At 54.7% G+C, this 27,109-nt stretch overlaps 1 protein-coding gene across 2 annotated transcripts; it reads right to left on the minus strand.

Annotated features, from left to right (window-relative positions):
* Window positions 1-427: 427 nt before the first annotated feature.
* SAG (S-antigen visual arrestin) lies at window positions 428-26,641 on the minus strand. Of its 2 annotated transcripts, XM_037063488.1 has the most exons (16): window positions 26,491-26,641; window positions 25,683-25,813; window positions 21,890-21,950; window positions 20,058-20,102; window positions 18,186-18,379; window positions 16,602-16,661; window positions 14,869-14,945; window positions 13,860-13,995; window positions 12,771-12,855; window positions 11,621-11,693; window positions 9,264-9,401; window positions 6,973-7,050; window positions 5,290-5,313; window positions 3,742-3,797; window positions 1,112-1,127; window positions 428-668 (listed from the first exon to the last, which is right to left on the minus strand). In XM_037063488.1, exons 2-16 carry the CDS (start codon window positions 25,755-25,757, stop codon window positions 560-562), a joined length of 1,227 nt encoding a protein of 408 aa, XP_036919383.1. In that variant the 5' UTR covers window positions 25,758-25,813; window positions 26,491-26,641; the 3' UTR covers window positions 428-559. The 2 variants fall into 2 exon arrangements, with proteins under 2 accessions (XP_036919383.1, XP_036919384.1); XM_037063489.1 differs by lacking the exon at window positions 3,742-3,797 and having other exon boundaries at window positions 577-668.
* Window positions 26,642-27,109: the final 468 nt, after the last annotated feature.

Raw genomic sequence — 27,109 nt, forward strand, 5'->3', positions numbered from 1 at the left:
TCTGCACTCATTGGAGACCTAACCAACAACCCAGAGCTCCAGAAGGGAGTCAGCCCCAAGCGTTGAATCAGTGACGGAGTGTGTTTGGGCCACCGTTGTCCCCTCTGTCCGGTACATCTCTAGAGGCTCTTTTTGGGGTCCTGAGCTAGGATCAGTCACGTCGTCAAAAACACTGCCTCTCTGCTATCCCCCATTATTTCTAGGGAAATGGCAGGCACAGGAACCCCAGGAGAAAGGCCAGGACACAGCAGGCCCCGAGGACGAGCATCACCTTCTCACTGTGAAGGGCCAGCGCTGTGCCCTTCATGGAGGGCTAGCCCTCCCCTCTAGGTGCTGCCCTCCCCCACCCCAGTCTCGGGGGCCCAACTGCAGCCATGCCCACGTCAGTGTGCCACGCAGACTTTCCAGCAAGCCGGCCAGACGCAGCTGGAGCAGGACAGACCAACTTTATTTCCGTGAAGAGACCCCCACTTCTGTGTTCAGCATCACTAAAGGGCTAACCGTGGAGCTTTGCTCGCCACACTGCTCAGGCCCCTTTCCCACACCCTCGGCGACCTCTTCACTCATCCGCAGGCGCCTCCGGGTCCGTCCTCCCTTCCTCAGGGTCTCCTGAGTCTTTTAGATTCTGGCGAGCAAAATCCTCAAAAACCAAATCTTCATCCTGAACACTAAACAGTAAACGGAGAACATTTCGATCATGGCTTGCAATGAACTCTCCAGTCAAACGAGACCCTAGATCTTCCTTTTGCAACAAAGGAGCCCACGGAGAGTCTCCCGTGTGACAGGACACAGGACCGTGCCTTTCTCCTCGTGGCTGTTGGTGGGAAATCCCTCTAACAAACAGACAAGAGAGAAACCCCACAGAGTAGACACATACACCCAGTACATCCACGGGTGCGTGCACACACACATGGATGTGTGCACATGGATGTATGTGCACATGGATGAGTATGTTTGTGTGTGCATGTGCCTGGGTGCCTTAGTTCCAGGACCCATTTTACCCACTTTACACACACCCTGTATCAGGAGCATGGGGTGTGTTTAAAATCACCCCAGAGGGGTTTGTGCCCATGAGAAACAGAACCCAGGGTGACATGGGGCAGCAACTCACCTTTCCTTGGCCAGAGCTGCGGCGTGGAATGACAGAGAGAGAGAGAGATTAGCAGAAATTCCATATAACACCTTGACCTGGAAAACGTCTTCCTGGTTTAGTGATTTATATCTGGAGGGATAAAAGGCCCAGGCACGTGCATCTCACAGTCTTGGGGTTCCTGCTTCTCTGCCTTTTCCCCCTTGAAGAGCCTTTCTCCCCATATTTGCCACTGTGGTTTCTTTCTAAAGTGCCACACCCTCGCCTGCTCAAGGGGACAAGCCGCAACCTCACCTCCAGGACTCTCCCTGGTCCACCTCACTCTCTCTGATGTCACACTTCTCTCTCAGAGCATCTCTTCCTGCGTGTCCCTTGGACCCCGTCTAGACCAGAGTCCCGCAGGCGCTGTCAGGACCCAGGCTTGCCCTCCACGACTCTCCGCGTCCAGCTCTCGAAGGGTGAGTCTGGGACTCGTGCCCACCTGGCAGCCCAGCCCCTCAGAGTTCCATTTCTCTGTTAGCATACTGATCTCTGTTTTGTTGGGTAGTATTTCCGTGTATGTTTTGCAGCCCAGATTAATTGCCATTAATTTGAGTGGGGTTTTTTTGTTCTTCTTTAGCTTTCGGTCTCCCTAGCAAAGTACTGCTGGAACCCGTGGCAGTGAGCCAGAAAGAGCTAAGGGATGCCAAACAGTGCCAGCTGGTTCCTTGGGAGCACGATGCCAATGGCATGCCACCGCCCTTGTCTCTCGTGCCCACCTGGAAGCCAGCCCCGGGAGGAGTGTCTGCATGGGCCGCTCACCACAGGAACTATGGACAGGTGATGTGTCGAAACCTCCCCTGGGCAAGACGCTTCCTGGGCCCCCACGGTGCGAGGCATAAAATTATACTAACCAACACCAATCAACACCTCGGGTTCCTTTCGTCCGGGGACAATGAAACCTCGGTAGCATTTGTGCAGTGCTTACTACATGCAAATTATTTGTCCCCTGGCCCTGGAGGAGCTTCTCAGCCACAGTGCTTCCTCCGCTTGGAGTTTACCACCCAAACCAGGGAGCAGGGACCTAGACATACATGGCGTGAGCGCGCATCTATGAACAAAATTGGGTAGCTCATCAATCCCTAGAGACCTGAATTGTGAAGCCACGGGGGGACGTGTCCTTGCTCCCTGAAGCCTCGCAGTACAAAAGATCATTGCAGAGTCTGGATGTGTGGGAGGTTCGATGCGAGGGCCAGAGTGCCTGGAACGCAGCAATGTCATGCCCAGGACAGAAATAACGCTGCTCCCCGCCCCCACCCCGCCCCATTCGGCCCTCGAGTCGGTTCGCAGCTGCAGGAAAAAATCCCGCATAAACTGTGCCATCTCCTGAGATCATAGTTTTAAAATAACCCTTGAAAATGTCCTTGAAAGAGACCAGAATGCATCTCACTCACACACAGCTCAAAAATAGTATTTTAATGACACCAGCATAAGAGAATAAAGTAAACATGGCTAGACCATATTTTTCCTCCAGGGGAAGGTTTTGGCAAAGTACACNAACTGCCATCTCCTGAGATCATAGTTTTAAAATAACCCTTGAAAATGTCCTTGAAAGAGACCAGAATGCATCTCACTCACACACAGCTCAAAAATAGTATTTTAATGACACCAGCATAAGAGAATAAAGTAAACATGGCTAGACCATATTTTTCCTCCAGGGGAAGGTTTTGGCAAGGTACACTGAGCATCTGAATCCAAACTATTTGGAAAAGATACTTGGAGACAAAATATATTTGAGACAAACCCAAATAAATCTGGGGCCCGTTCTACTGTTCAAATGCCATTTCATTATCAGTATTAAAAAAAAGCTAGATATAAAGTATAAGAAAAAAAGGGAGCCTGCTTGTGTGCACCACATTTACTTGAAATATTCTTTATTGCTGCGACTCTGAGACCTCCTAATGACTACGCCACGTCATGCACGGTGGAGGATGTTTCATGGAATTTCCAGACGGCACCTGGTTTCTCTTCGCTGCTTCACGAACCTTCTTTAAAAGGGTCCCATTGAGATGGAACTCACATTGCACACAACTCACCGTGGACAGGTCCGGCCCAAGGGTGTCGAGAGCACTCGGCAGCAGAGCCTTTGCTCCGTCGACTCTGAACTCCACACGAGAGCCAGAGGAGTTACAGCTCAAAGGAGCCACGGTGACGGGCCCCAGCCTGATCCTCTGATCTAGTATTTTCTACCTTCTCATCCCAATCTCCACTGTCTAAAACACTCTTCTCGAGGCCTGCTAATGTTTCCAAATGAAATGCAAAAGGCTCAGGCACCACATTTATTTTTTCACCTAAACTTTCTTTACATCTAAATCCAGGTCTGTTCACAGGAGAAACCTCTGCTTCTAAATCATTTCTCATAAAACCCGATGAGATCGCCTGTGTCTGAGCCCAGGGCTGCTGCATGGTCCCAGCGCTCACTGAGGGTGAGCCAGTGCCTGGGAGCTCTGGACTGAGCAGGGGAGCCCCACTTCCAGGGCCCCCAGGGCACCTTGAGGGTGATGTGGCCACACCCATTGCTCGGGGAGGTGGCCGGGAAAGACTAGCAGGGACTATGTCACCAACCCGCAAACAGCAAGTGACTAGAGAAGCCGGGACAAGGGAGGACTGACCTGGGTCCTCGGGATGGGGGTGCATGAGACGGAATGGCACCTCGGTGGCCACTTCACTACAAAAAGGAAGCATTCGGATCAGTGAGGACACACACACAATCACAAATGGCACAGGACTCAGTGAGATGCAGAACCAAACCCCCCAGAAATCAGGAGGGCAGCCCATAGGAACTTTAAATGTGTCCCCGGCAGGTGGTCCAGAGACCCCACCTGGGCCGAGAAGGCCACGGTTCTCAGGTTCCTTTCCTCCTGTTTGTGAGTTTCAGTGACATGGTGTTGTGGTGGAGGACAGGTCAGGACAGGAAAGTTTTGAAAAATGCCCTCTGCAAAACTGCACACAATTTGTATGTGTTACAGTGGTGGCAGGCTGGTGCTTTGGGGACGGGGAGCAAAGTCTCTTGGGAGAGGGGAACAGAGTCGACCAAATTCCGGAAGCTAAAGGGCTTTGGGGCAACTTGGAATTTATATGAAAGGGAGGAAGGAAAGCAGAAGGGACATCTGGGCAAAGGAAAAATGGAGAGGTGGGGTGCATGTGAGCGTGTGCATGTGAGTGTGTGCATGTGTGTGTTACTCCTCACTTCATTGGGATCCACCACCCCTAGCCCCGCAGTTACCGCTTTGGTCAACATGCACATTTACGAGGCCATTGTCATCAGGCCCCAGTACAGATGCACAAAAGGGGTCTAGGAGAAGAGGGGTACCCTGGCTTCTATGGGAGGGCAGGAGGTGGTAAGAGCAGGGGTGAGGCAGCGCACAGTGTGGTGCCTGGCTCCAACCTGTCTCACCTGCTTCCTCTGCACAGTAAGCGAGAGGCAGCATCGCTACACTCAATAGTCAAGAAGCCAAACAGGAGGAAACGAGCCAAGTGTCCACCAGCAGGTGAGCGCATAAACGGAAGGGGTCCATCCATACAATGGAACGACGAATACTATTCATCCAAAAAGGAGTGCGGCGCTGCCCCACGCTACGACCTGGCTGGGCCTTGAAAACAGCGTGCTGGGCGGGGGCAGCCAGACACTAAGGGGCAAATGCTGTCTAACTCCATGTGAACGAGACATCCAGAAAAGGCAATCTGTAGAAATGGGAAGCAGATTTGTGGTTTCCCCAGGGACTGGGGGAAAGGGAGAATGGAAGAGAGTGCTCACAGGTACAGGGTTTTCTTTGGGGGTGGTAAAACTGTCCCAGAGCTCGACAGGCGTGACAATGATGCAACACTGTAAAGACAGCTGGTGTCATGGATGTAGTAGATTTTACCGAACATGCACCCAAAGGCGCTGCATGGGGTGTGCCATTGCCCGAGTGAGTGTGTGTTTATATGTGTGTGTCCTTGCCCGGGGGGGGCCCAGCTCCGGTCCCACAGAAACACCCCCAGCCTCACACCTCTCCGCCAGGGTTTGCGCGATGCATCTGAGAGGCAGCGGGCACCGTTTCACAACGGCTCGGAGCCGAGCTGCCAGGAACCCAGGCTGCCCTGCTAGAGGTTTGAGCCCCAGGTCATTCCTTTGCTGCCCAGGGAATCAAGAGGAGGGGGCAGGCAAGGCGGCTTACCTGGAGGTGAGCTCTCCCAGAAAGCTAGGAAACAAAAGCAAACAGGGCTGTAGTGACCGCACCCGTGACAGCATGGCCTTATTTCCCACGGCTCAGAGGCAGGACACAGCCCAGCCCTGTCCCTCACGACTTCCTTCGTATTCAACTCCACTGCTTCTCGCTGCTTGGGATTTCATGTCTCTCGAGTGGATTAGTTAGAAGGAGGAGTCGTGTAGGTTCAAGCCCTACTGTTCAAGAATAAACCACAGAGCTGAGTTTCTCTCCTGGCCACGATCGTGAAATGCCTGTCACTCACTCATCTTCACAGCTAAGAGAAACTCTACCTTGCTTTACATCCTCCTCCAGAAAATGAAAATAAGCACAGCCCACTTTGAAAACACACAACAAACACTGTTAACAAAATTCGCAACATCAACCCAAGTTCTACCCTGTTGCCTCAGCCAAACTTGGGGCGACTCTTTATCTGCTCAGAACCACAGATGACACGCCTGGTGACTGAACCACCCGAGGCTCATCAAGGTCAGTGGCCAGAGCCACGGCCAGCGGAATTTGAGAAGGAAAATGAGAACCCAAGTGTTTCCCTTCTGATGAAGTTTTATAGATGGAAAAAATTTATTAAAAAGCGGGTGCCCTGGCTGGTGTGGCTCAGTGGACTGAGCACTGGCCTATGAACCAAAGGGTTGCAGGTTCGATTCCCAGTCAGGGCACATGCCTGGGTTGCGGGCCAGGTCCCTAGTAGGGGGCGCTCGAGAGGCAACCACACATTGATGTTTCTCTCCCTCTCTTTCTCCCTTCTTTCCCCCCTCTCTAANCACGCCTGGTGACTGAACCACCCGAGGCTCATCAAGGTCAGTGGCCAGAGACACAGCCAGCGGAATTTGAGAAGGAAAATGAGAACCCAAGTGTTTCCCTTCTGATGAAGTTTTATAGATGGAAAAAATTTATTAAAAAGCGGGTGCCCTGGCTGGTGTGGCTCAGTGGACTGAGCACTGGCCTATGAACCAAAGGGTTGCAGGTTCGATTCCCAGTCAGGGCACATGCCTGGGTTGCGGGCCAGGTCCCTAGTAGGGGGCGCTCGAGAGGCAACCACACATTGATGTTTCTCTCCCTCTCTTTCTCCCTTCTTTCCCCCCTCTCTAAAAAATAAATAATCTAGATCTATTATATATATATATATATATATAATATATATATATATATATATATATATTTAAAAGTGGAAAACCATTTCCTCAGAACTCTGAGATACCTGGGCCCTCATAGGAAAAGCAGATGCCCACCCTGTGGTTTCACGTTGGGAAAAGGGGTGGTCGCTCCCTGTGGGCGGGGCCTCCTCCCCTCCCCCTCCCCCGAGAGCCGCCATTCTTTCCTGAAGTTCACCCACTGGGAGCTAACTGTCCTTTCCTGCAAGTGAGCTTCCCCCACTGAGCACAGGCACACCCATGCTGTCCAGTGCTGCCTCCCCGGCACACATTCCCTCATCTGCTCTTCCACCTCTCGCCACCTGCTGGCCTATCAGGCGGAGATATGAAAGCAGACCAACAGCGCCTCTCAAACTCTGCTCGGTGGTGGGTGAAATTAGCAGCCCTTCCCGAGCTTTCTGCCTCCTTGTCACTCAGGAAGGAAACAACTCAGCCACAGGCCAAGATAGGCCAGACAGAGCAGGGGGCCTAGGACACTCACCCTGTCACCGTGAGCTTCACCTTGAGTTGGTAAGACACCAGGATGCCCAGCACAGTCCGGTCTATGCCCTCCTTGATGCTGCACAGAGAGAAAAAGCAAAGGGATGCAGAGCGTTCGTGGAAAGCGAGGCCTGGGTGAGCCGGCGGCCCCTCATCTCCATGCAGATGGGACATCACGGGGGCGTCGTCTTGAGGAGCTGGGGAACCCAGCCAAGCTGTCAAAGACCCAGAACGTGCCCTACTCGGGGCAGGGGGTGCCTCTCCTGCTTATAGGTTGGCGTTTTCCCCTCTCAAAGTCCAGGGACGGGGGTGCTTCCCAGTACTCCCTGCTCTGCCGCCGTGGTGCTCATCCACCTGCTCCTCAGCCGGAACCCCTTTTCTCCTCCGCTGCACCTGCTGTCCCACCTGCCATCGGGCCGGGCCCTGCATCCTCCACAGGCTCTCCCTGCCGGGAGAATCTCAGTAACTTACACCCCGTGTGCCAAGTTCCTTCCCTGAGCTCTCTGCTGCTCTGGGGCCAGACCCCTCTTCCCGGGTCCAGCCCAAGCATGGCCAGGCAGTAATCTGTGAGCGGCCTTTGTCTGCCTTTGCCACCCTATAGCTTTCTGTGCCCTAGGGTCCCCGATGGGCCAGCCTTGCCACATACAAGCCTGCCCCTGAATGTCCTCTTCCCCTGCCTCCAAGACCTCACGTTGAAGCTGCCCCTCCCCTGAGAAGCCTCCTGGCCAGCTGCCAGGCAGCAGGAGTCTCCAGCCTGAGCTCTCCTGCTCTGCGTCCCCAGCGCCCAGCATCATGTTACAGTGAATGACTGTGCTGTGTGAGGCAACGCCACGTGCCCCCAAGAGAGTGAGTGCAGCCTCACCACCCTCCACGGAAGCTCCACCCCAGGTCCCGAGAACGTGCACTGGGCTCCTGCCACCTGCAGGGCACCAGGCTGGTCGCTATCTCATAGGACCCAGTTGCAGGGAGTCAGGGACAGAAGTGTTTCAGGAGGTCTGATAACAAGGACTGAGGCATAAAAATATTATGAAATACTAGCTAAGACGATGTGACTGATGATCAAGAATGTGGCTGAGAGACCTGGAGGCTTGAGGTGGAGGACATGGCTGCACTGAGGTCTGAGGAATGTGCTCGGAGGGAGGGAAAGGGGGAGGTTCTGGGCCTGTGGGAGGCGCCCAGCCCAGGGAGCCTTCTGTTGGGGGGCCCCAGGACATTGCTTCCAGGACCATGATGCCCCCAAATAACTTCATCAGCTCATCGGGGCCCAGGGGTCCCTAGAGAGGACAAAGTAGCTTATCTGGAATCGTGGGATGTGGCCAAGCACTCAGTGGAGAGACATTGCCCCCAAAGGGGAAAAGGGGGGATGCAAGCCTGGGACCCCTCCCTTTGCAGGGATTGACTCTCCACCTTGAACAGAATGGGGCCAAAGAGCTGGGGGGACAACATGCCTGGGAACAGCCTGTGAGCTTCCCCCCGTCCATCTCCCTTGAATGGGAGTGTCTCTCTCTCTCACACGCGTGTGTGTGCACACACACAGATTGGTTAATACAGGTTCTGCTGTAGTTGTCACGTTCTAGGGCCCTAGACGGCAGCCCTGAAGTCAAGGGTGAAACCAGGGCTCAGGGTCAGGAGTGGACTTTGCCATTATCTGGCCAGGTGACCTTGGACAAGCCTCTCATTCTGGCTGAACCTCAGCTTCTTTATCCATCAAACGAGGGCAAATCTACCTTTCTCCCAAAAGTATGGTGAGACATGTATGTAAAATACTCTAGAGACCAGAAATAGTTTTTTACAGATGCAACGAGCTGTGGTCGATTGTCACGCCCTTGAATGAGCTGACCTCAGGGGCCAGTCTCCCTCGTTGCCTCTCTGAGAGAGCACCAAAGTGTGCTTTCAAATCTCATACCCCAACACAGCCAATTATCCTCGGGTAACCCCTTCACTTGCATGATCCTGCTCCTGCCCCCCGCTGTCCATCCCCTGCCCCATTTTACATGGACCTTCTCCATAATCCTTGTGACCTCTTTAAGGAAAGGCACTGTTGGCACCTGCTCATCACAGATAGGGACACTGAGGCTCTCAGACAGCTCGAGCGATTCGCCTGGGTGGCCCAGTGGAGCTGGGGTTTGGCACCAGCCTGGCTCAGGGCCTGCAGCTGTACCCGCCATGTCACACCAGGGGTGGGAGTGGGGCTCCCTGCGAGCCCCGGGGGTGAGGTGAGGGGGGGGAGCAGACCAGTGTCACGCCAGCCCTGAGCCTCAGGGGCTCGTCTCCTGAGCTACGGGGACCCACATGGTGCTGGAGGCCAGGTTCGTGTCCTCGTGCTTGATCTTCCCGTCCAGGGCGATGCCCCTCCGCTCACGGTTGTTGGCCAGCAAGGGCACCAGCGTCAGCGTTGTGGTCAGAGTGCTGTTCGGGGGCACTTTTTCTCTGCAGGAAGAACATCAGAGGAGATTCGGTGAACGGCTCTCGCGGCCACGAAGCCGCCGTCGATCCCAGGAGCCCCCGTCTGCCATCAAGCATGTCCGGGATCCGTGTTCCCTGTGACTCACTGGGAAGATAGTTTGGGTGCCGTGTACTCGCCTGACCAGGGGCAGACGCGTATCACTGACATCTCAAAATAGACTGCCAGCAAGATTGCGACATTTTCTCAAGTCCCTTAGCCTGCTCTAATCACTGGATTTCTAGCATGTTCTGTGGGGTTGAATGAGGCCAACTGTCCCAAGGGTCAGGGACCACACCCATCTCCTCCTGAGACCGTGAACCATGCAGCTGGCTGCAGGGCCATCTGGCCAGTGCCACAACTAGCCCCCGCTGGAAGTTGCCTACCGCCAAAAGCTGTGAGGGGAGTCTGTGTGAGCCCACGGTGGTGGGTTATTGAGAGTGGGCCAGGCTCTGGAAACACCACCCGGAGCAGCCCTGGGCCCTTCCCTCCACCTGCCCCGTGCAGGCTGCGAGTCTGAACTGCCACCTGCGGAACGGATTCCCTGTTGGAGCCCCTGTGGAGTTTTAGGTAGCTGTGGCTTCTGCCACCTGCAGCTGTACAGGAGGCCCCTGGGCGTGTCCATGACAGAATTCTGCTGGAGCACCAGACGGCCCACACCCCTCCCATCTGGGCCCTGCGGGAACCTCTCTTAACAAGCTGGTTTGGGCAGCAGAATGACAAAAGTGAGCATTACATTCTAAAGGGGTGGTAACAGGAAGGGGGATGGCCTTTGCTGCAGCCCGCAAGGCCCGTTTCCAGGACCTTCAGGACCTGGGACTGGATGAGAGTGGGTGGCAGCTCAAAGTCAGGCCTGACCTGGACCGATGGGGGCCCAGGCACCAGGGTTCAAGGACAAGGGCCGTGCTCGGCAGCCTTCTGAGTGGCTCCTGGGCTGAGACCCGCCAGCATGATCCCACCCAGTTGTCAATCTGCCTGCCACCCTTAGGGGGCCTTAGATTGGTTCCCAGTTTCCTGGGAATCATCTGGTCCAAAATGCACCCAGGAGCTGGAAAGAGAACCAGATTACGGGGTGTGTTGGGTGAAACTCGGCCAAGGACCATTCTCTGCTGCCATTACTGAGCGCCTGCCAAAAGATGAGCCGGGGAGACTGCTGGGATAGGCCATGTGCCAGGAGGGAGGCCAAGGCCTGGCACCCAGGAGGCCGAGGCGCATTACACTTCTTTCTTGCCTCCCTCGGAATCTGCTTTGGGTGGTAATAGTTTATCCCCAAGTTGTCTTTCAAACACTCATTAATATCATCTTGCTGAATCAGTGTGTCTTTCCTCACCAACCCCTTCCTCTAANAAAGATGAGCCGGGGAGACTGCTGGGATAGGCCATGTGCCAGGAGGCAGCTGAGAGGCCAAGGCCTGGCACCCAGGAGGCCGAGGCGCATTACACTTCTTTCTTGCCTCCCTCGGAATCTGCTTTGGGTGGTAATAGTTTATCCCCAAGTTGTCTTTCAAACACTCATTAATATCATCTTGCTGAATCAGTGTGTCTTTCCTCACCAACCCCTTCCTCTAACTGAGGTGATATTTTCTACATACATCGGTGCTTAAAACGTGCCAGCTAGGCAGAGACCTCCCCAGTGGGTCCTCTCGGGGGCTGCAGGGGCTGACCCCCAGAAGCCTGTGTTTTTTACGACTCTGCCTGTCTAGCACAAAGCGAAAATGGGCAAAAACTTGCCCTCCCTCCCCCAAGAAGAAGCTGTCTCAGGATTCCTGCTCAGTGTTGGTTCTAGAACAGGGAGAAAAGTCATTCACCACAACAGGCTGAGCAGTTATTGGTGTGAGATTTTGAGTTGAAAAGATCCAAAGACAGAGGACCCTCCCTGGGCTGACAGGTCGTTTAATTACCCTCTTGCGGGGAGGAATAGTACTAAGTTCCTAGCGATGGATTGCAGGTGTCCCCACTGTGACGTCTCCGACCTTATTTCCCTGCTTCCGCCGTGTCCTAGTTGGACCAGTCTCTCGGGACCCATGGAAGGGAGGCTGCAATGGCGATGCTAACCCTCCCTGCAGCGTTCGAAGTGGGAAAAGCGGAAGGAAGCGAAGCGCTGGCGGGCTAGCTGAGCACTCATTTCCCTCGGCAGGATGCACGAGAGGAGAACTTGGGGAAGTAGCCTGGGCCACCCAGGAAGTAGAAACCCAACGGTTACTCACTGTGCTTCCTCCTCAGCCACTGGCTTGACATAATAGTCACTTGAGTAGAGAACCACGTTGGCCACTTGTTCCACTGCAGAGAGAGGACAGGGGTGGGCTTGTCATGTGGGCTTCTCACGCTAAACAAATAAGTTGTGTCCTATGAGGACTGAAAGGCACGTGAACTAAACCAACGTAAAATAAAGCTGTAAACTGAGCATCCGTACTAGCATCTGGAAAAGTCTAGAATTCTTTAGTGTGCACTCGTCAAAATTCCTGATCCTTATCTATAAGGGGCACATGGGGAGGGAGGAGAGTGGTGTCTGACACTCAGGGTCACCTAACACCCTGCTTTGCCTGGGGCCGGCCCCGTTCCAGCCCTGAAAGTCCTGGGCAACGCGGGGTGGTTGGTCACCCTGACACATTGAGTCTAACTCTGTCTTAGTCACCAAACATTTGCGTTAGAAGTGAACCGGGAGGTGTCCCTCCCAGGCCATTCTGTTGTGTCTTTTTTGTGTAGCCCATATAAGACCATGACAGAAGGCCATCCCCTGCCTGTGGACGCCCTTTGAGCTGAGGGAGCGGAAAAACAGCAAGCAGGTGGCACCTCCCCTGCAGGATTCGGCGGGGCTCGGCCATCACCTCATGGGGATTCAACGGGACTGGCCACCACGGCGCCTTACCATTTACAAAGCACTCCCACATGTGACCAACCCTCAGCACCCCACAAAGCCCGGGAAGGAAGCCCAGGAGCCCTGCCACAAAGGCAGGGGGTTCTGGGAGGGCACACCCCACAGAGCCCACGAGGAAGCCCCGTGTTCTAGGGCCGAGCTTCCCTGGCTCTCCACTGATCTGCAGAGGAAACTCCTGTCCTGGCTACCCGAGACCTGGCCTGGGCCCCTCCGGGGAGGCTTGACATGGAAGACGGAAGGTCACCTGTCAGGATGCTGTCCCCAGACCAAAGGCAGCCCTCAGCTGGGCATGCAGTTGTATGTGATGACACTGAAGGGCTTTCCTTACTCGGAGGGGGTCCTGCATTCAGTGACAACAGAGACCAACAGGTGGCTCTGAGGACCCAGGAGGGCCTTTCCCAACCAGAGGACAGACCCTCGGAAACGGACTGAGAAATTCTAGAAGACTCCGCCCTCCAGCTTAGAGCAGGAGGTCCTACCGAACACTTTAATCTTCTTCACGGTCTTCTCTGTGTTGTTGGTCACGGTCATGGTCACAGGAATGGGTTCCCCATGGAAGTAGATCTGAAAGATCAGCAGGAAAGTCAGAAAAGGGGAAGAGGGCATGGTGCCATCTCTCATCTCATGGCTTTCCAAATTCTCCTCAGTCCCTTAACAGAGTACACGGGCTGGGTTCCTGCACCTCGTGCTGCCTCAGAAGAGGGCCCAAAACACACTGCCCCCACCCCCTGTCTGGGGGTGCTGGGGAGGAAACAGGGACCCACGGGGGTGAGGAGCCAGGGTACTCCGGCCCAGAACGCCCACGTCCTGAGGGTGACCACAGAGAGAGCCCCAGGGCCTTGGGGAGAATCACAGGCTGTTTGGGGTCTTGAATAGAATCACAGGCTGTTTGGGCAGAAGGAGCAAAACGGGAGGAAGCCAATGGGGGGCCTGGGGTGAAGCCCTCCTCAGTGGGGGTGCCTGGGGGCCCGGGCCCAGGAGGGGAGCCCTCGCATGTGCGCGCACACATGTCCGCGCCCATGCACACGCAGGCAAGCACACGCCCATGAGTACACGGAGGATTTAGGCTCTGGCCGACATGTGTGTGTGACTCGTGGTGACCAGAGGGGCCAGAGACAGCCCCAGCCAGTGGCTCATCACCTTTTTTGCTGTGACACACTTCACAGATAACATTCACCTGTGTCACGGCCACCCACTCACGGCTACAGTGAAGCTTGAATTTTCCAAGGATACACGGTGTGTGATACCACACCCCCTTGGTGCCATACTGGCAAATGAGGCCTGCGGGATGGGGCAGGGGGCAAAGACTGCCTGGAGTTGGGGTACGTGAACTCCACACCCTCCCCACCAGTTGGTCAGGACCGACAACGACCAGTGGAATCCAAGTCAGTGTGACCCTGTTCTAAGGCCACTTTTCCCGGGTCCGAATGATAGAAAAGGGCCCACTGTCCTCCCGGGCTGGTGCGGAAACTGTCTCTGGAGACACGCCCACAACAGTTAGGGCACCAAGGCCAGGCCTGTCCCCCAGGCCTGCCCCCGCACAGGGCACAGCGACGCCAGTGGGTTACCTCTTTGCTCAGGGAGACTGCGAGCTGCAGGGGCTTGTCAGACCTGAAGAACTGCCAGCTGGCCTCCGCCCGGGGCTGGGGCCCCATCTTGGCCGGCGCGTGCTGCACCTTCCGGATGAGTAAGCGCACGGAGCTCCTGCGGACCGAGAGTCACAGGCAGTCCTGCAGGTGGGGCCGGGCCTCCTGAGGGCGGGGAGCCCCGGGGCTCTCTCCCGCACTCACACCAGGACCTAACAAAGGACTCGGGTGGACCCAAAGAGGGCTGGGGGGCTGGTGTGGAGAAGGGGGCTGTGGACTGGTGTCCAGGCTGTCTCTGGGGGTTCGCCAGCTGGGGGGTGTGGGGCCCATCTGCTCTCCCAAGGATGGCTCTCACCCTCAGTTATGACCCTGGGCCACCTCCTCTGGGGGGAAGCCTGATGTGGGAGTGTGTCGTGTGCTGTATGGGACATGCTTCAAGAGTGTACACCATTGTTGCTACTTATTGAGGCATCAGTAGGTACATGTTGAGTATGAGGGGAAAGTACGGGGGCACGGTTAGAAACCGTGTTCAGGGACGAGAAGAACTCGGGAGGCCAGGCCTGGGAGGACGGGAGGGCTGCTGTTGGGGTGATGAGGGGCTTCGTGTGTAACTGTGGTTATACAATATAGTGAGTGCACTTAATGTCACTGACTTGCACGCTTGCAAATGGTTAAAACGGTAAACTTCGTGTTGTGTATGTCTTACCACTATAAAGACATGATGGAAGAAGAAAAAGAAAAGTAAAGAAAGCAGGAATCTGGAGGTTTCCAGGGGCTGAGGTGAGCCTTGGAGGTCACCAACTTTCCTGTCATTCTTTTTGCTTTTTCCCCCAAAATGATCAGCCACTGACCCCCAGCCCTGGGTGGAGGTTGTCCCCACAGCCCCAGGCTGGGCCCCCTTGGGACAGTTCTGCCACAGACACAGATGAGGAGGGTTTCCTATCACCATCACCCCCCAGCCCCTCACCTAGTCCCACAACAACATTCTTACTTCTTGGGAACTTTGTCCACTTCGTCATCCGTGCTGTCTGTGGCGAATGCTTTGACCTCGAAGTCGACACCACAGCACTGCAGGGACAAAGAGCAGAAGAGACCTCAGAATGGCCGTGCTTCCCAAGGGGGTGTCATCTGGCACCTGGTCTTTTCATCTCAGCCTCATCCTCTTCAGTGTTCTCCATTAAAATGCTGTGACCTACCACCACCCGGCATTCCTAGTCATGCAGCCCCTCCCTCCTGGTCCCCCGCCCCCCACTGTGTGTGCTCTCTGCTGCGGTCTACACTGGGCACACGCGGTCCTGCTTCTGAAATGCCCTATGGCTCTCTCTCTCTTTCTTCACATTCAACACACCCCTGTGTTCTCCAAGCCCCAGCTCCAAGGTCCCCTCAGCTGCACAGACGCCCCTGCCCCGGCCTCCCAGGCCTCGGTTCACACTGATTTCTGGCAGCCTCCTGTCTGGGATGGACCAAAGGGTGGCCCTTTGTCTGGCTGGCACGGTGCCCCCCACGCCCATTTAGTGGCCTCGTCTTCCTCCATCTCGGCTGCCCACGCCCGATTTCTGGACCAGTGGCTTCCAGAGGTCTTGCCACCAATGGTGAGAAGTGAAGCTTCTAATGTAGCCCAGTAAACAGAGGGGACTGGGGGAAACAGCTCCCACCCGTGCATGGCCCTTGCTTGGCACGCGTGGGGCACTCTGAGCTGTCCCGTTCTCTTCCATTTCCTCACGGCCCCCATTTTCTGAAACACCATGGCTAACCCCTGCCCTGGTTTCACAAACCTCTCCCGGGGAGGACAGTCCCCCACCTTGGAGACCGCCGCCTCAGCCCCCGCGCCCGCCTGTCCCTGCAGCCGCCCCACCACCACACCCCGTGTGGACCTGCTGCTCCCCATCCTTCCTCCGCGGCATGTTTTTCGCCCCCTCCCCCATGAACCCCAGATGCCAGTGACCCTCTGGCGGTGATCCCAGCGCCTTTCCTTCTCCCCGCCTGCACCCATGGTCCTCCTTCCTTACCCGGCATCCCCGGTCCCCCCAGCACAATCCCTGTTTCCTGCACAGACTCAGCCCCTGGGCCTCTCTGTCCATTTGGAGAGAACGCTTGGCCACCCCAAACCGCCCTCAGCACTGTGGCCAAGCAACCCTTTGGAAACTAAGTCAGGGCCCATTGTGCAGAGCCCGCCAGTGGCTCCTGTGTTACCCAGGAAAAGTCCAAGTTGCACAGCGGGCGTTCACTGAGGCCCTTACTGATCTGGCTGTACCTCCTCCCCTCCCTTCCCCTCCCCCGCTCCCCCTCACCTCCACCAGTTCCTCCCTGCTCCTCCACACACCACACAGGCAGGGTGTCCCCTCCGCCTGGAAGGCTGTCCCCTAGGAGGGGACTGCATCTCCTTCACCCTCTCAGACAAGCCCTTCAGCATCCCAACCAAAGCCTCCCTCCTCCGACTCCTCTTGCCTCTCACAGCCTCTTGGTCTCCAGAGCGCCCGGCACCCTTGGGGGTGCCTGTGGGGGGTTGTGACCGGCGTCCTGCCTGTTTCTCCCCATCGACCTGTGAGACCCACGACGGGGGAAGCCTAGCATTTTGTCCACAGGGTCGCTCACGGTCAACACCAGCTGAAGACCGGCAACAGGCTCATTAGGCTGTCTCTCCATGTATGTTTGAAACTTCCTGTGATGAAGTCTTTGGAGGGAAGGAAGGAAGGAATCCAGGGCCTGGCTTTGGGAACCAACCTTGCCCGTGTCCTGAGGAGCTGGCTGTAGCATCACCGAGCAGGGCAAGTAGTCCGGAAACTGCGGGGAGAAACGAGCAGTCACTTCTTTCAGACGTGACTCCGCATGGAAGGCACCCTCACTGTGCAAAAACTGGAAAACGCGAGCGAGGCGCAAGCAACAGGAAACACTTGCTCGCACACGCCCCCAGCACCCGAATGACAGACACCATGAACAGAGCCGACCCCGAGTGTCTTGTGCACCTGGACACACAGACGCGCATGGAGGTGGCCGTGCTTCTCAGACGTCGGACCAGGTGACGCACGTGTCCTGCATCTTGCCTGCTCACATCCCTGACCCTGACCCTACTTCTCAGGACGTGCTACAACCAAGTTCCCACCATGCATCACGGCTGGCGCCACCAGAAACCCCACATTTCACTAGCCGGCTCCTCTGTTGGTGGGTCTGGACCTCTTTGCCACAATGGGCATGCTGCAGTAAACGCCCCCCTTCGGTCGCTGGGCACAGCCTCACTCAGCGCCAGGGGCTGCGCTGCTGGTGGGGGAACTGCCTGGTCACCATCACATCTTGAAGGTTCCATACACACTGCCCTGTTGTCTCCAAAAGCTTATGTCATCTCGGATTCCCAGGGCCAGTGCATGGTGCACCCAGGACTGTGAAACGTATTTAAAGTGATTTTTTTAAAAGGTTTTGTGATAAAATGTATGTAACCTAAAACTTACCGTTTGAGGTGCATAGCTGAGCGGCATTAAGTGCCTTCACACTGTCCTGCACAAATCCCTCCCACCACCTCCGGAACCGCTGCATCACCCCACACTCGCTCCCCTCCACCTCCACCTCCCCCCCGCCCCAGCCCCTGGCAGCCTCCATCCTGCCTCCTGTGTCTAGGGCTTCGGCCACTCCAGGGACCTCCTGTGAACAGACTCAGACAGTGTTCTTCTGTGACTGCCTCCTTTCACATAGCACAACATACTCAAGGTTCCTCCATGTTGTAACGTGCATCAAAATGTCCTTCCTTTTTAGGCTGAACCAGGTAACTTTGGAGGAGTCTATCATCTTAAGATTCACTAGCAAAGAGTTCACGCCAAGTCTCAGAGGACAAGCAGCCTTGCCCTGGGGGTGGGGGGACCAGGTGTCCCAGGGGAGACGAGGCCTTGAGAGATGAAGCGATTTATCTATGGCGACCCACAGAGCTATAGACGAGGCTTCTTATTTCACTAAGATCCCTGTCCCGTAAGGAACCCTTCTGTTCAGAACTCCTGGGGCCAGCACAGGGGCACGTCTTTCTTTTTATAGATGGGCAAGTTAAGGAAGAGCACGCGTGTAATTGGGTGCTCTGGTGAAGGGGAACATTTAAACCGTCAGTTCCAACAGCGTCTTCAAAGGCTGAGAGGCTATTCTCAAGGGCTTAAAAAAAGACAATCACAGCCCGTACAATCTAGCATTTCCTCCAAGGGTGCAATTTGAAGGCCCACAAATGTGAAGTCCTGCCTCTGTCCCCTTTCCTTCGCTCCCGGTCACATCACAAGGTGCTGTGGGTGGAGGAACCAGGGCAGGGGAGCGCACGGGAGAGGGGTCACCCACCGTGAGTACGAAGGGGTACGTGTTGGCCCCCAGCTTCTTGACCAGGCTCTCCTGCAGTTTTGTGAGGGCACCTACAGCCCCCACGGGTGGGAACACCTGGACCCGAGAGAAGTACAGGTCCCGGCGGAAGCTCAGGCCGATCACATCGATGTCTTCCTGGCCGTAGCGGAAGGCACACGTCACGGAGACATACACTGGAAGGCAGACGAGAGAAGGGTGAGCTTGGCCTGTGGCAGAGTGAGCATGGGGCCGCCTGACACCATTGGTCACGGTGTCTGGCCTGTGGCTTCTGGAAGGGATGGGGTTCGAGAAGCACAACCCCCAAGCTGGGCCACACTCCTCTCCCCAGGGCTCTGGGAACTATTCTACAGGGCGTGTCAGGGGACCAGGGGCCCCTCCCGTGAACCCCATCATTCGACCACCTGCTTACGCAGTTCCCTCTTTCCCTCCACCCCTCCTCTAGACCCTCAAGAGGCTTTATAAAAGATTTTTAATCCTTACTCAAGGACATTTATTGATTTTAGAGAGAGAAACATTAATCAGTTGCCTCCCTTCTGTGCCCTGAATGTGGATTGAACCCGCAACCTCTTTGGTGTATGAACAACACTTCAACCAACTGAGCCGCCTGGGCAGAGCTCAGGAGACTTTTAACTGGTGCAGGTTGCTTGGGTTCTGAGGGAAGGACGTCTGGATGGAGCGGAGGGTGCGGGTAAGAAGCAGAGAGAAACATGGTCTGTGCGAGGTGCTGGGGGCGTCTGAATCAGCAGAGAGATGGAACCAAATCAGGGAGGAACCCTGCTCTCCACACTGCTGCGAAACCGGCCTTCTCAGGGACTCAGTTTGCTTAAAAAGATGCAAATTGTGCCCCCCGTGGATGGAAGAAGTGTACGGACCCACACACGTTAGCACAGTCTTTAACGTGGGAAATAAAAGCACACGCTAGTCCAGAATGTAAGCACACGGAAGTGGTCCCCTGCGCCTCTGCAGTTGTTGGTTGAGGATTTTGTCTGTCTGTCTGTCCAGAGGATAACTGCCCCCCCGTGGCTAAGCTCAGAAGAGACACCAGCAGCTTGCCTGTCCCTCACCTGAGGTCTGCAAGAGGAAGGTGCCAGAGGTGACCTGGCAGTGCGTCTCCCTGCCAGGTGGTGCTTCCCCTCTGAGCAGGAGCCCTTCTCTGCTAAGGGTGCTACCAGGAGGGAGGACACAACAGAGGGGCAATGTTCAGCCTCATTTCTGCCGGGCCCCCTCAATCCCGATGGCCCCAGGTCTGACACAGTCCCCTGGGCACGTCCAGGGTTTAGGGACAATGCCTCAGGGTTGCCAGTGGCAGCCACTCAAAAAGGCATCTTTAGAATGAAATGGGCCTGTGGCATGATCATAAGGGTAACTCGAATCTGCTCTCATTTAGTTCACAAACTGTTATTAGCACTAAACTAACCTGCCACCCGCGCCCCAGATGCCAGAGACCTTCACAAGTGCAATGAAACCTCGGCTCGGAGCTACCGCAGCAAGCAACAAGGCAAGTCCGCCTCCCGGCAGGCTCCGGGTCCCCCTCTTCCAAAAACCCACTGGGGAGCCCCCTGTGGTGGGCCGTGGCATAGACCTGCATGTGCAGCTGACGCAGCTGATGGAACTGGGACCCGGGCTCTGCCACCATTTACTTCTCCTGCCACCTCGGTCACCTGAGTACCCCAAGTCCTCACCTCCATCTGAGAAATGGGGCCAGGGACCTGTGCTGGGAGCAGGACCAGTGTCCTGAGGATGATACCAGGGATGATGGTCCCATTTCCCCCTGCCCTCCTGCCATACACACAGGCCCCCTTCCCTTCCCAAGCCCCCTCCCCGTGCCAGCCCAGCCCAGCCCCGCCTCACCTTTCTTTTCCTTCACGAGCTCAGGGTCCACCAGCACAACACCATCTACACCAAAGAGAGAGACCGTGAGGCTTGGGGGACCAAAGAGACCAGAGGCCTTCCCTAGAGGTAGAGGTTTTTCATTGCACCTTCCAACTGCGTTTGTTATAGGAAAATCAAGCGAAGAGAAAACAAAGTCATCTACACTTCCACTCCCCAGAGATTCCCACTGCCAAGATACTGGCACAGAATTTGTTCCCAGATGTACATGCACCCATGCGTGTCTTTATGAGAGAGAGAGAGAGAGAGAGAGAGAGATCCTACTTTACCCACCCTTCAGTCCACTGCTTCCCTCACTCAAGCACACTGCAGACATCTATTCTCTCTCTCTCTCTCTCTCTTTCTCACACACACACACACACACACAATGCACTCATCATTTCAATGGCTACACATTGCTCCAGAGAATGAATGTAGCGCAACTTCTGCAAATGCCCCCTCCTGTTAGGGGGTTAGGTTGTTTCCAACTTTCTCCATTATCACTAGTATCACAAGGAACATCCTCATAGATTTCCTTTCCCGAGAGGACTTGGCCGAGAGGCACTCTCATCCTCAGGGCCTAAAAATGCCAGCTTTGTACACTCTGAAAAAAAAAAAGTAACTATCTGAGTGGAAATAATTATAGAATCACAGGAAGTGGCTGAGATGGTGCAGGGAGGTCCCTGTGCGTCCCGGTGGTTACATCGTAGGTAATTACAGTACAGTGTCAACACCAGGGAGCTGACATGGGCACAGCGTGTGCATGGTTCCAAGTCATTTCCTCTCATGTGGGGATCTCTGTGACCACTGCGCAGTCTGGGGACAGCAGTGCTGGGGACAGCCGTCCTGTTGAGCTCTTTCCCAGGACTCCCTTTGGAGTCGCACCCCCAGCCCCTCCGCCCCCTCCCGGTGGTAACTGCTGCTCCGGTCCCGTTTCTATCGTGTTCTCATCCGGAGAGTGTTACAGAAATGGAGCTGCACCGTCTACGGCCTCCGGAGCCTGGCGTTTCCCCTCAGCATAACGCCCAGGAGACCCAGGGGCTGGTGGCGTGTCGGCCACTCCTTCGTTTCACAGTTTCCTGGTGCGAGTGAGCCACAGAGTGTTGAACCTCATTCACCCAGGGAGAGGCGTTTCCGCTCTTCCCAGTTTGGAGCTATTACAGACAACGCTGCCAGGAGCCAATGGGCCCGGGTTTTTGTGTGGCTATGGTTTCCACTTCTCGGCGATAAATCAACACCCACGGGTGCGACCACTGGGTCACAAGGGTAGGTCTGTGCTCAGTTTTCTAAGAACCCGCCAGGGGGTCTTCTAGAGGGGCTGCTCCACTTTGCCTCCCCACCAGCCCTGCACGGGCGATCCCCTTTCTCTGCATCTGCGCCAGCGTTTTGTATTGTGAGTGTTTTCAACGGTAGCTGTTCGAACAGCCGGAGAACGGCGCTTCAGCGTGGTTTCCATCTGCATTTCTCTGATGACCGACAATGTCACACGCTTCTCCCCATGAGTGTTTGCCACCCATTCGTCTTCTTTGATGAAAGGCCTCTTAATGTCTCTTACCTGTTTTCTGAGTGGATTTTGATTTCCCTTTACTGATGAGTTTCGAGTGTTCTTTGTGTACTCTAGAGCAAGGCCAGCGTCCCCAGCCCGCACTCTTTAAAATTGTTTCCAGCCAGACAGTAGCCTCTCACGGATGTTTTTATTTGCATTTCTTTGATTAGACTATCAGCAAAGCCCATTTTTAAAAATACAAAATGAGCAGTTGTCTGATGAATTAAAGGAAAGCCAGTGAGAAAACTTGACTCCAAACTCAACTCACCCACAGGCTCTACTTGGTCAACATGGTCCACATAGTCTCTCTTCCCCAGGTAGATGGTCACCTGTGGGCAGAACAGATACGGATTCTAAATGGCCAGAGAACACTAACCTAAGGCATTCGTCTTAAAAATCAGCAACAACCAAAACCTTTTGATGAGTTTTGGGAAGAGGAGCCCCTGGGTCTGCAGCCGGTCCTTCACCTCCCCACCCCTTGCTTGGCAGAGGGCAGAGAGGATGGATTGCAGGCAAGGTGTGCTCTTTCCTCCGCCTCATAAGTCAGCTCCACGGAATTCTTCCTGCCCCTTTGGATGGACCCTGTTCTCTCCACTTGTACCCACCAACCCCAGGTCTGATATCAACCAGTTAAACTAGTTGAATTAACTGATAGTACTTTAGAGGAAAGTTATCCTTATGCAAATGAGGCTTCTCCCGCCCATTCACATGTTGAGCCTTTAGTTTCTAGCTGTGAATGAAAGGTTTCCCCATCTCCTTAAAAGAATTTCTAGACTCCATCAACATTTGCTAAGTGTGCCAGTGAGTGTGTGTGCACCCTGGCCAGCTCCTTCTTCCCCAAGCCTCTTACATTCATATTTTTATTTCCTTGAATACCCCAAATCATTTTTGTTGGCATTGAATCGTCTCCTAGATCCATACCCTCCCCTCAGAGGTCCTGGACTGAATTCCCGTGCCTCGTGTCATCTGTATGAGTGGCGCTGAAGCACCTTAAGAACAGCACAGCCAGGTGACTGGACAGAGGACGGGAGGTTGGATGGTGGGGGGCGCTTGCTGGACCAAACGGGTCCATGTATACAAAGCCCGAAGCCGACAGGATACTTCTGGAACTGCTAACGCTTCATTTACCGATGACTGGCCACCAAATGGGGGTGCAGGCTGAGGGCAGAAAGGGTCTTAGGGGACCTGACCCCAAAGAATCTAGAAAGACACTGAAGCATTTTAAACTGGATGAAGAGCCTGCAGTTAAACAGCATGCAGTGGGTTTATTGTGCACCAGGCACCGTACGTCATGCTAAATGCCGTGGCTGCGTATCTCACTGAATCCTCACAGCAGCCCTATGAGATGGGAATCAGTCCGTTTCACAGAGGGGACCCCTGAGAATGTGGCCGCGTTAGCAGCACCGTGGAGAATGGACTGGCAAGTTCGGAAAGAGGGCCAGCTGGGGAGCTGGTATGGTGAGGACTGCTGTGAGGGGGAGGGAAGAAGGCAGGTGACCAGAGTGAGAGTTTTCTTCTTTTTCATGCTTTGGCTGTGAAGCAGGACAAGCTAGAAAGGGTACAGAGTTGGGGTTTGTTGGTGGTGTTTTTAAGGTACTGAGGTCAGTACTTGTTTTGATGCTCAGGCAAAGTCCTGGTGGAGAGGGAGAGGCCACAGACACAGCCCAGACGGGAGGCTGATGGCGGAGGACCCTGAGGTAGCGTGGACCCCAGGTGAGCGCACAGGCACCTCTTCCGTGCAGATGGGAGGGCAGGGCAGGGACAGGGGCAGGCCGTGAAGAGGGGCTGATGTGAGGCTGTAGCTGCCTGACGCCTGCCCACCCAACAGCCACGCACTCCTTCCTGGATACGCCACCCACTATCGCAGGGTCACCATCCCCCTGTGATCCTGAGCTAAGAGGAGGCCAGCCCCAGGGGATGATTCTTGATTGGCCAGATCCAATTATGATCATCCAATTCCTTTGGCTCAGGATTGGTTTAAAGTGGGCCTGTGGCCCTGACTAGTGTGGCTCGGTTGGTTGGAGCATTATCCCTTAGACCAAAGGATCGCAGGTTTGATTCCCAGTCGCGGTGCATATGAAAAGGCAACTAATCGATGTTTCTCTCTCTCTCTCTCTCTCTCTCTCTCTCTCTCTCTGAAAGCAAAGAAAAAGTGTCCTCAGGGGAGGATTAAAAAAACGGGCATGTGACTCAGTTTTGACCAATGAGATATGAGAGAAATTTTGTCCTCACTCTTAAAGAGAGACCCCAGGAAGCAACAGCCTCTTCCTCCTTCCAGGAGAAAGTGAGGATGAGACGCCTGGAGCTGGGGCAGCCACCTCGTCACCAGCAAGAGGATGAAGATCCTGGGAGAGAGCAGAGCAGAGAGACCCCCAGAGACCCCCAGAGACCCCTGGCACGCCATGCCAGGACCCACAGGGTTGCAGTTGGAGTGACCCTAATCTGAGACATTAATGGATGGATTATTTTTAACCTCACAATTCAAAAGGGTCTAAATGTCTTGGTGCAAAGGATGCAGATCTGGGTGTGAGGAAGAAAAAAGTGGAAAATGACAAGGCCCAGCAACAGCTCCTCTCTCCTGCTGGAAGCGCACCGGAAAGCCGCATGTCAGAAAAGAGTTTGGAGAGTGAAAGGGTGAGGGGCGCCCAACTGTCGCCCCGAGGATCAGAGTATTTGATGGAAACCAGGGCGCTCCTCTGCTGGGGTGGGGAGTAAAGGGGGGCTGTGCAAAGCCCAAGTCTCGTGTGTGACGCCAGAAGGCTGAGAGCGTGTTTGGGGGCCCCGTATGGGCTTTGGAAGTCAGCAATAAGAATGGCCTTCATCCACACTGTCCAGTAGCTACTGGTCACAGGGGGTGACTGGACACGTGAAATATGGCCGTTCCAAAGTGACAGGTGCTGTAGATGTAGAATACACACCAGATAATGAATGTAAAACATGTCACCAATAACATTTGTATCCTTTACAGGTTAAAATGATAGCTTTCTGGATATATTGGGTTAAAGAAAGATATATTAAAGCGTATGCCACCTTTTTCTTCTTAAAGAATGTCACCTAAAAGCAGCTATTAGATAGTTTGAAATTACAGATGGAGCTTGTCTCAATGGTGTTGAGCTAGATGGCTGGCCCTGAAGAAGCCATCGAATGGAGTGCGGAGACTCCATCCACGGAGACTTTGGGGTGGACCTTCCCCGGTCTCCCATGCCAGGAAGTTCATGGTCACATCTAGACGATCTAATGTGCCCCTGACGGAGCCAACAGTGGCATTTTCTCTGCTGAGGATGCAGTCTGCCAGAGTACTGGCGGTCATGTAGCTGCGGGGCAGCGTGGTAGACCCGGGGCAGCCGGGCGTGCTCTCTTGTCCCCAGGCCCTGAAGGCCCTGAAGGCCCAGCTGACAGCACTGCTCTGGGGCAGGTGTGCAGGAGGCAGAGAGTGTGCAGGAGGTAGACAGTCCTGTCAATGCTGCGTTGGGGCATTCCGCAGGCAGGGAGGGGAGATGACAGACAGACGGCCAAGTGAGTTCCAGGTAGAGACAAATCAGTGTTTGCAATGGTAGGTTGTGGGTTAAAGGCTGGCTCGGAAAAGAAGTAAAACTGGGGGTGAGGAGAAGGGGATTGAGAGATTAAGTCTTGGTGCAGTTGAAGAGAAGTTGTGTCTCTGCCCTGGCTGGTATGGCTCAGTGGCTTGAGCACCGGCCTGCGAACCAAAGGGTCACCAGTTCGATTCCCAGTCAGGGCACATGCCCGGGTTGCGGGCCGGGTCCCCAGCAGGGGGTGTGTGGGAGGCAACCACCCACTGATGTTTCCTCCCCTCTCTTTCTCCCTCTCTTCCCCTCTAAAAACAAATAAATAAATAACTTTTAAAAGGAAGTTGTATTTCTGCAGTTCACTCATTCATACATATCTCGTCTAGCATCCATCTCAGGCAGACAGGAAATAGAGAGCATCTCTCAACTTCACGAGGTCTTGGGGTTGAGCATAGCTATTCTCAAAAAGGCTCCTTGGAAAAACAAACAAGCAAGCAAACATTTCCATCAAGCACTCACTTCCATGCCACCTACCGATTTGTCCCTGGAGACCTTCTTGAAGATGACATGATTTGGTGCCATCTTACCAGTCTTCATGTTGGCTGCCATGTTACCTGTCCCTGGCAGCGCCTTCCACCGTGGGACACGCGTCAGGGGTCAGAGGGCTGGGGGAGGCAAAATCGGTCCTAGATGTAAAGTCAAGTACATCCTGGGTGTAAAACCTACTCGTGAGATGCTGCACATCCATCCAATACTTCTCCCCCTACTGGCCAGTGTCCACGTTTGATTAAATAAGGTCTCTGCCTGGTTTGTAGTGCACTGCAGTGCACCACTTTTGAAAAGCTGTGTTTTTATTTTTACTGATAAGCCCCAGATATCTGTCGGCACACCTCACCAGGGAGTCTAGCTGGATTCCGGTGGGAAAGTTTTATTCACTAACCTTCGGTATTGTACGCTGGGGCAGGGTGACTTTAAAATCAGGTCAAGGTGATGTCTTATGACAATTACAATGGGAAGGGTCCCGAAAGGCACAGTGTCACCCCTTCACAACAAACACCGCCTTCAAAATGTATTGAATCCCCAAAAGGTATGCTCAGCAATGCGTGGTTGGTGGTGCTGGCCTGCTCCTACCCCTTCCCCCTCCCAGGCGTACAGACAGCGAGGGTGTCTTCTCGGCTTCTCAACACACTCCGGTTTCCTTAATAAGCAAAGTCCATGGGAACGACACGGAGTGGGTGAAATAGGGACAGATGGACTCCATGACAACGCCCGTCATCCTGAGCCTGGCTCTGCCCCATCCTGTCCCATGCCCGAGAAGTCTTGTGCCCGGGCGGTCACATACCTTGTGCAACCAGCCGGATGGGCCCAGGAGGAGAAGGGCTCTGTGCCCTCCGCGGTGGCAGCCAGCCCTTGCTGTCTACCCTGATGACCCCAGCGAGGCCCCTGGCTGACGTGTGTGGGGAATTTGTAAGGGATCTAGAGGGGGGGCCGGCACTCAGGTCTCAAGGCCGCAAATCCAAATCCCCTCTAAGGAGCAGAGTGGACATTGGATTAGTGTCAAGATGGGTGAACATGTGACTTCAGCAGTTCCAGGTATTAGGCCAGGGCCTCCTTCTGGGGCGGGAGGGCTCAGATGCAGGCGCCACCCCTCTCTACTGGGGAAGGCATGGGGGTGGACAGTCGCTCAAGGAAAGCTACTTCTCAGCCTAACCCTCTTTAGGTTCTGGAAATAGACTGGTCATCTCTTCGAAGGACAGGGATTTGAGTCCTCGAAACACTTGACTAACCTCGGCAGGCAGCCAATGCAGGAATATGAAAAGGTCAAGGACATACATCAACCTAAATGTGAATCCTCGTGCCAGGCAAGCCAAACCAGACAGGTCCCTCTCCTCCAGTCCACTGTCCTCTGGGTGGGGTCCTGAGTCCTGCCCTTTCCCCAGTGTATGGAATCTTCCCCCGCT

This window comes from Sturnira hondurensis, unplaced genomic scaffold, assembly GCF_014824575.4.
Source record: "Sturnira hondurensis isolate 20B ecotype Veracruz unplaced genomic scaffold, ASM1482457v3 Scaffold0014615, whole genome shotgun sequence".
NCBI lineage: Eukaryota > Metazoa > Chordata > Mammalia > Chiroptera > Phyllostomidae > Sturnira > Sturnira hondurensis.

What these genes read in the sequence shown, in the direction of transcription:
- SAG (XM_037063488.1), bottom strand. Translation starts at nt 25,757, where the DNA reads ATGGCAGCCAACATGAAGACTGGTAAGATGGCACCAAATCATGTCATC. An exon ending in TGACCAAGTAGAGCCTGTGG is followed by an intron (nt 20,103 to 21,889) that starts GTGAGTTGAGTT and finishes TCTTTGGTGTAG; the next exon opens with ATGGTGTTGTGCTGGTGGAC. An exon ending in CTGGGAGAGCTCACCTCCAG is followed by an intron (nt 3,798 to 5,289) that starts GTAAGCCGCCTT and finishes TCCTTTTTGTAG; the next exon opens with TGAAGTGGCCACCGAGGTGC.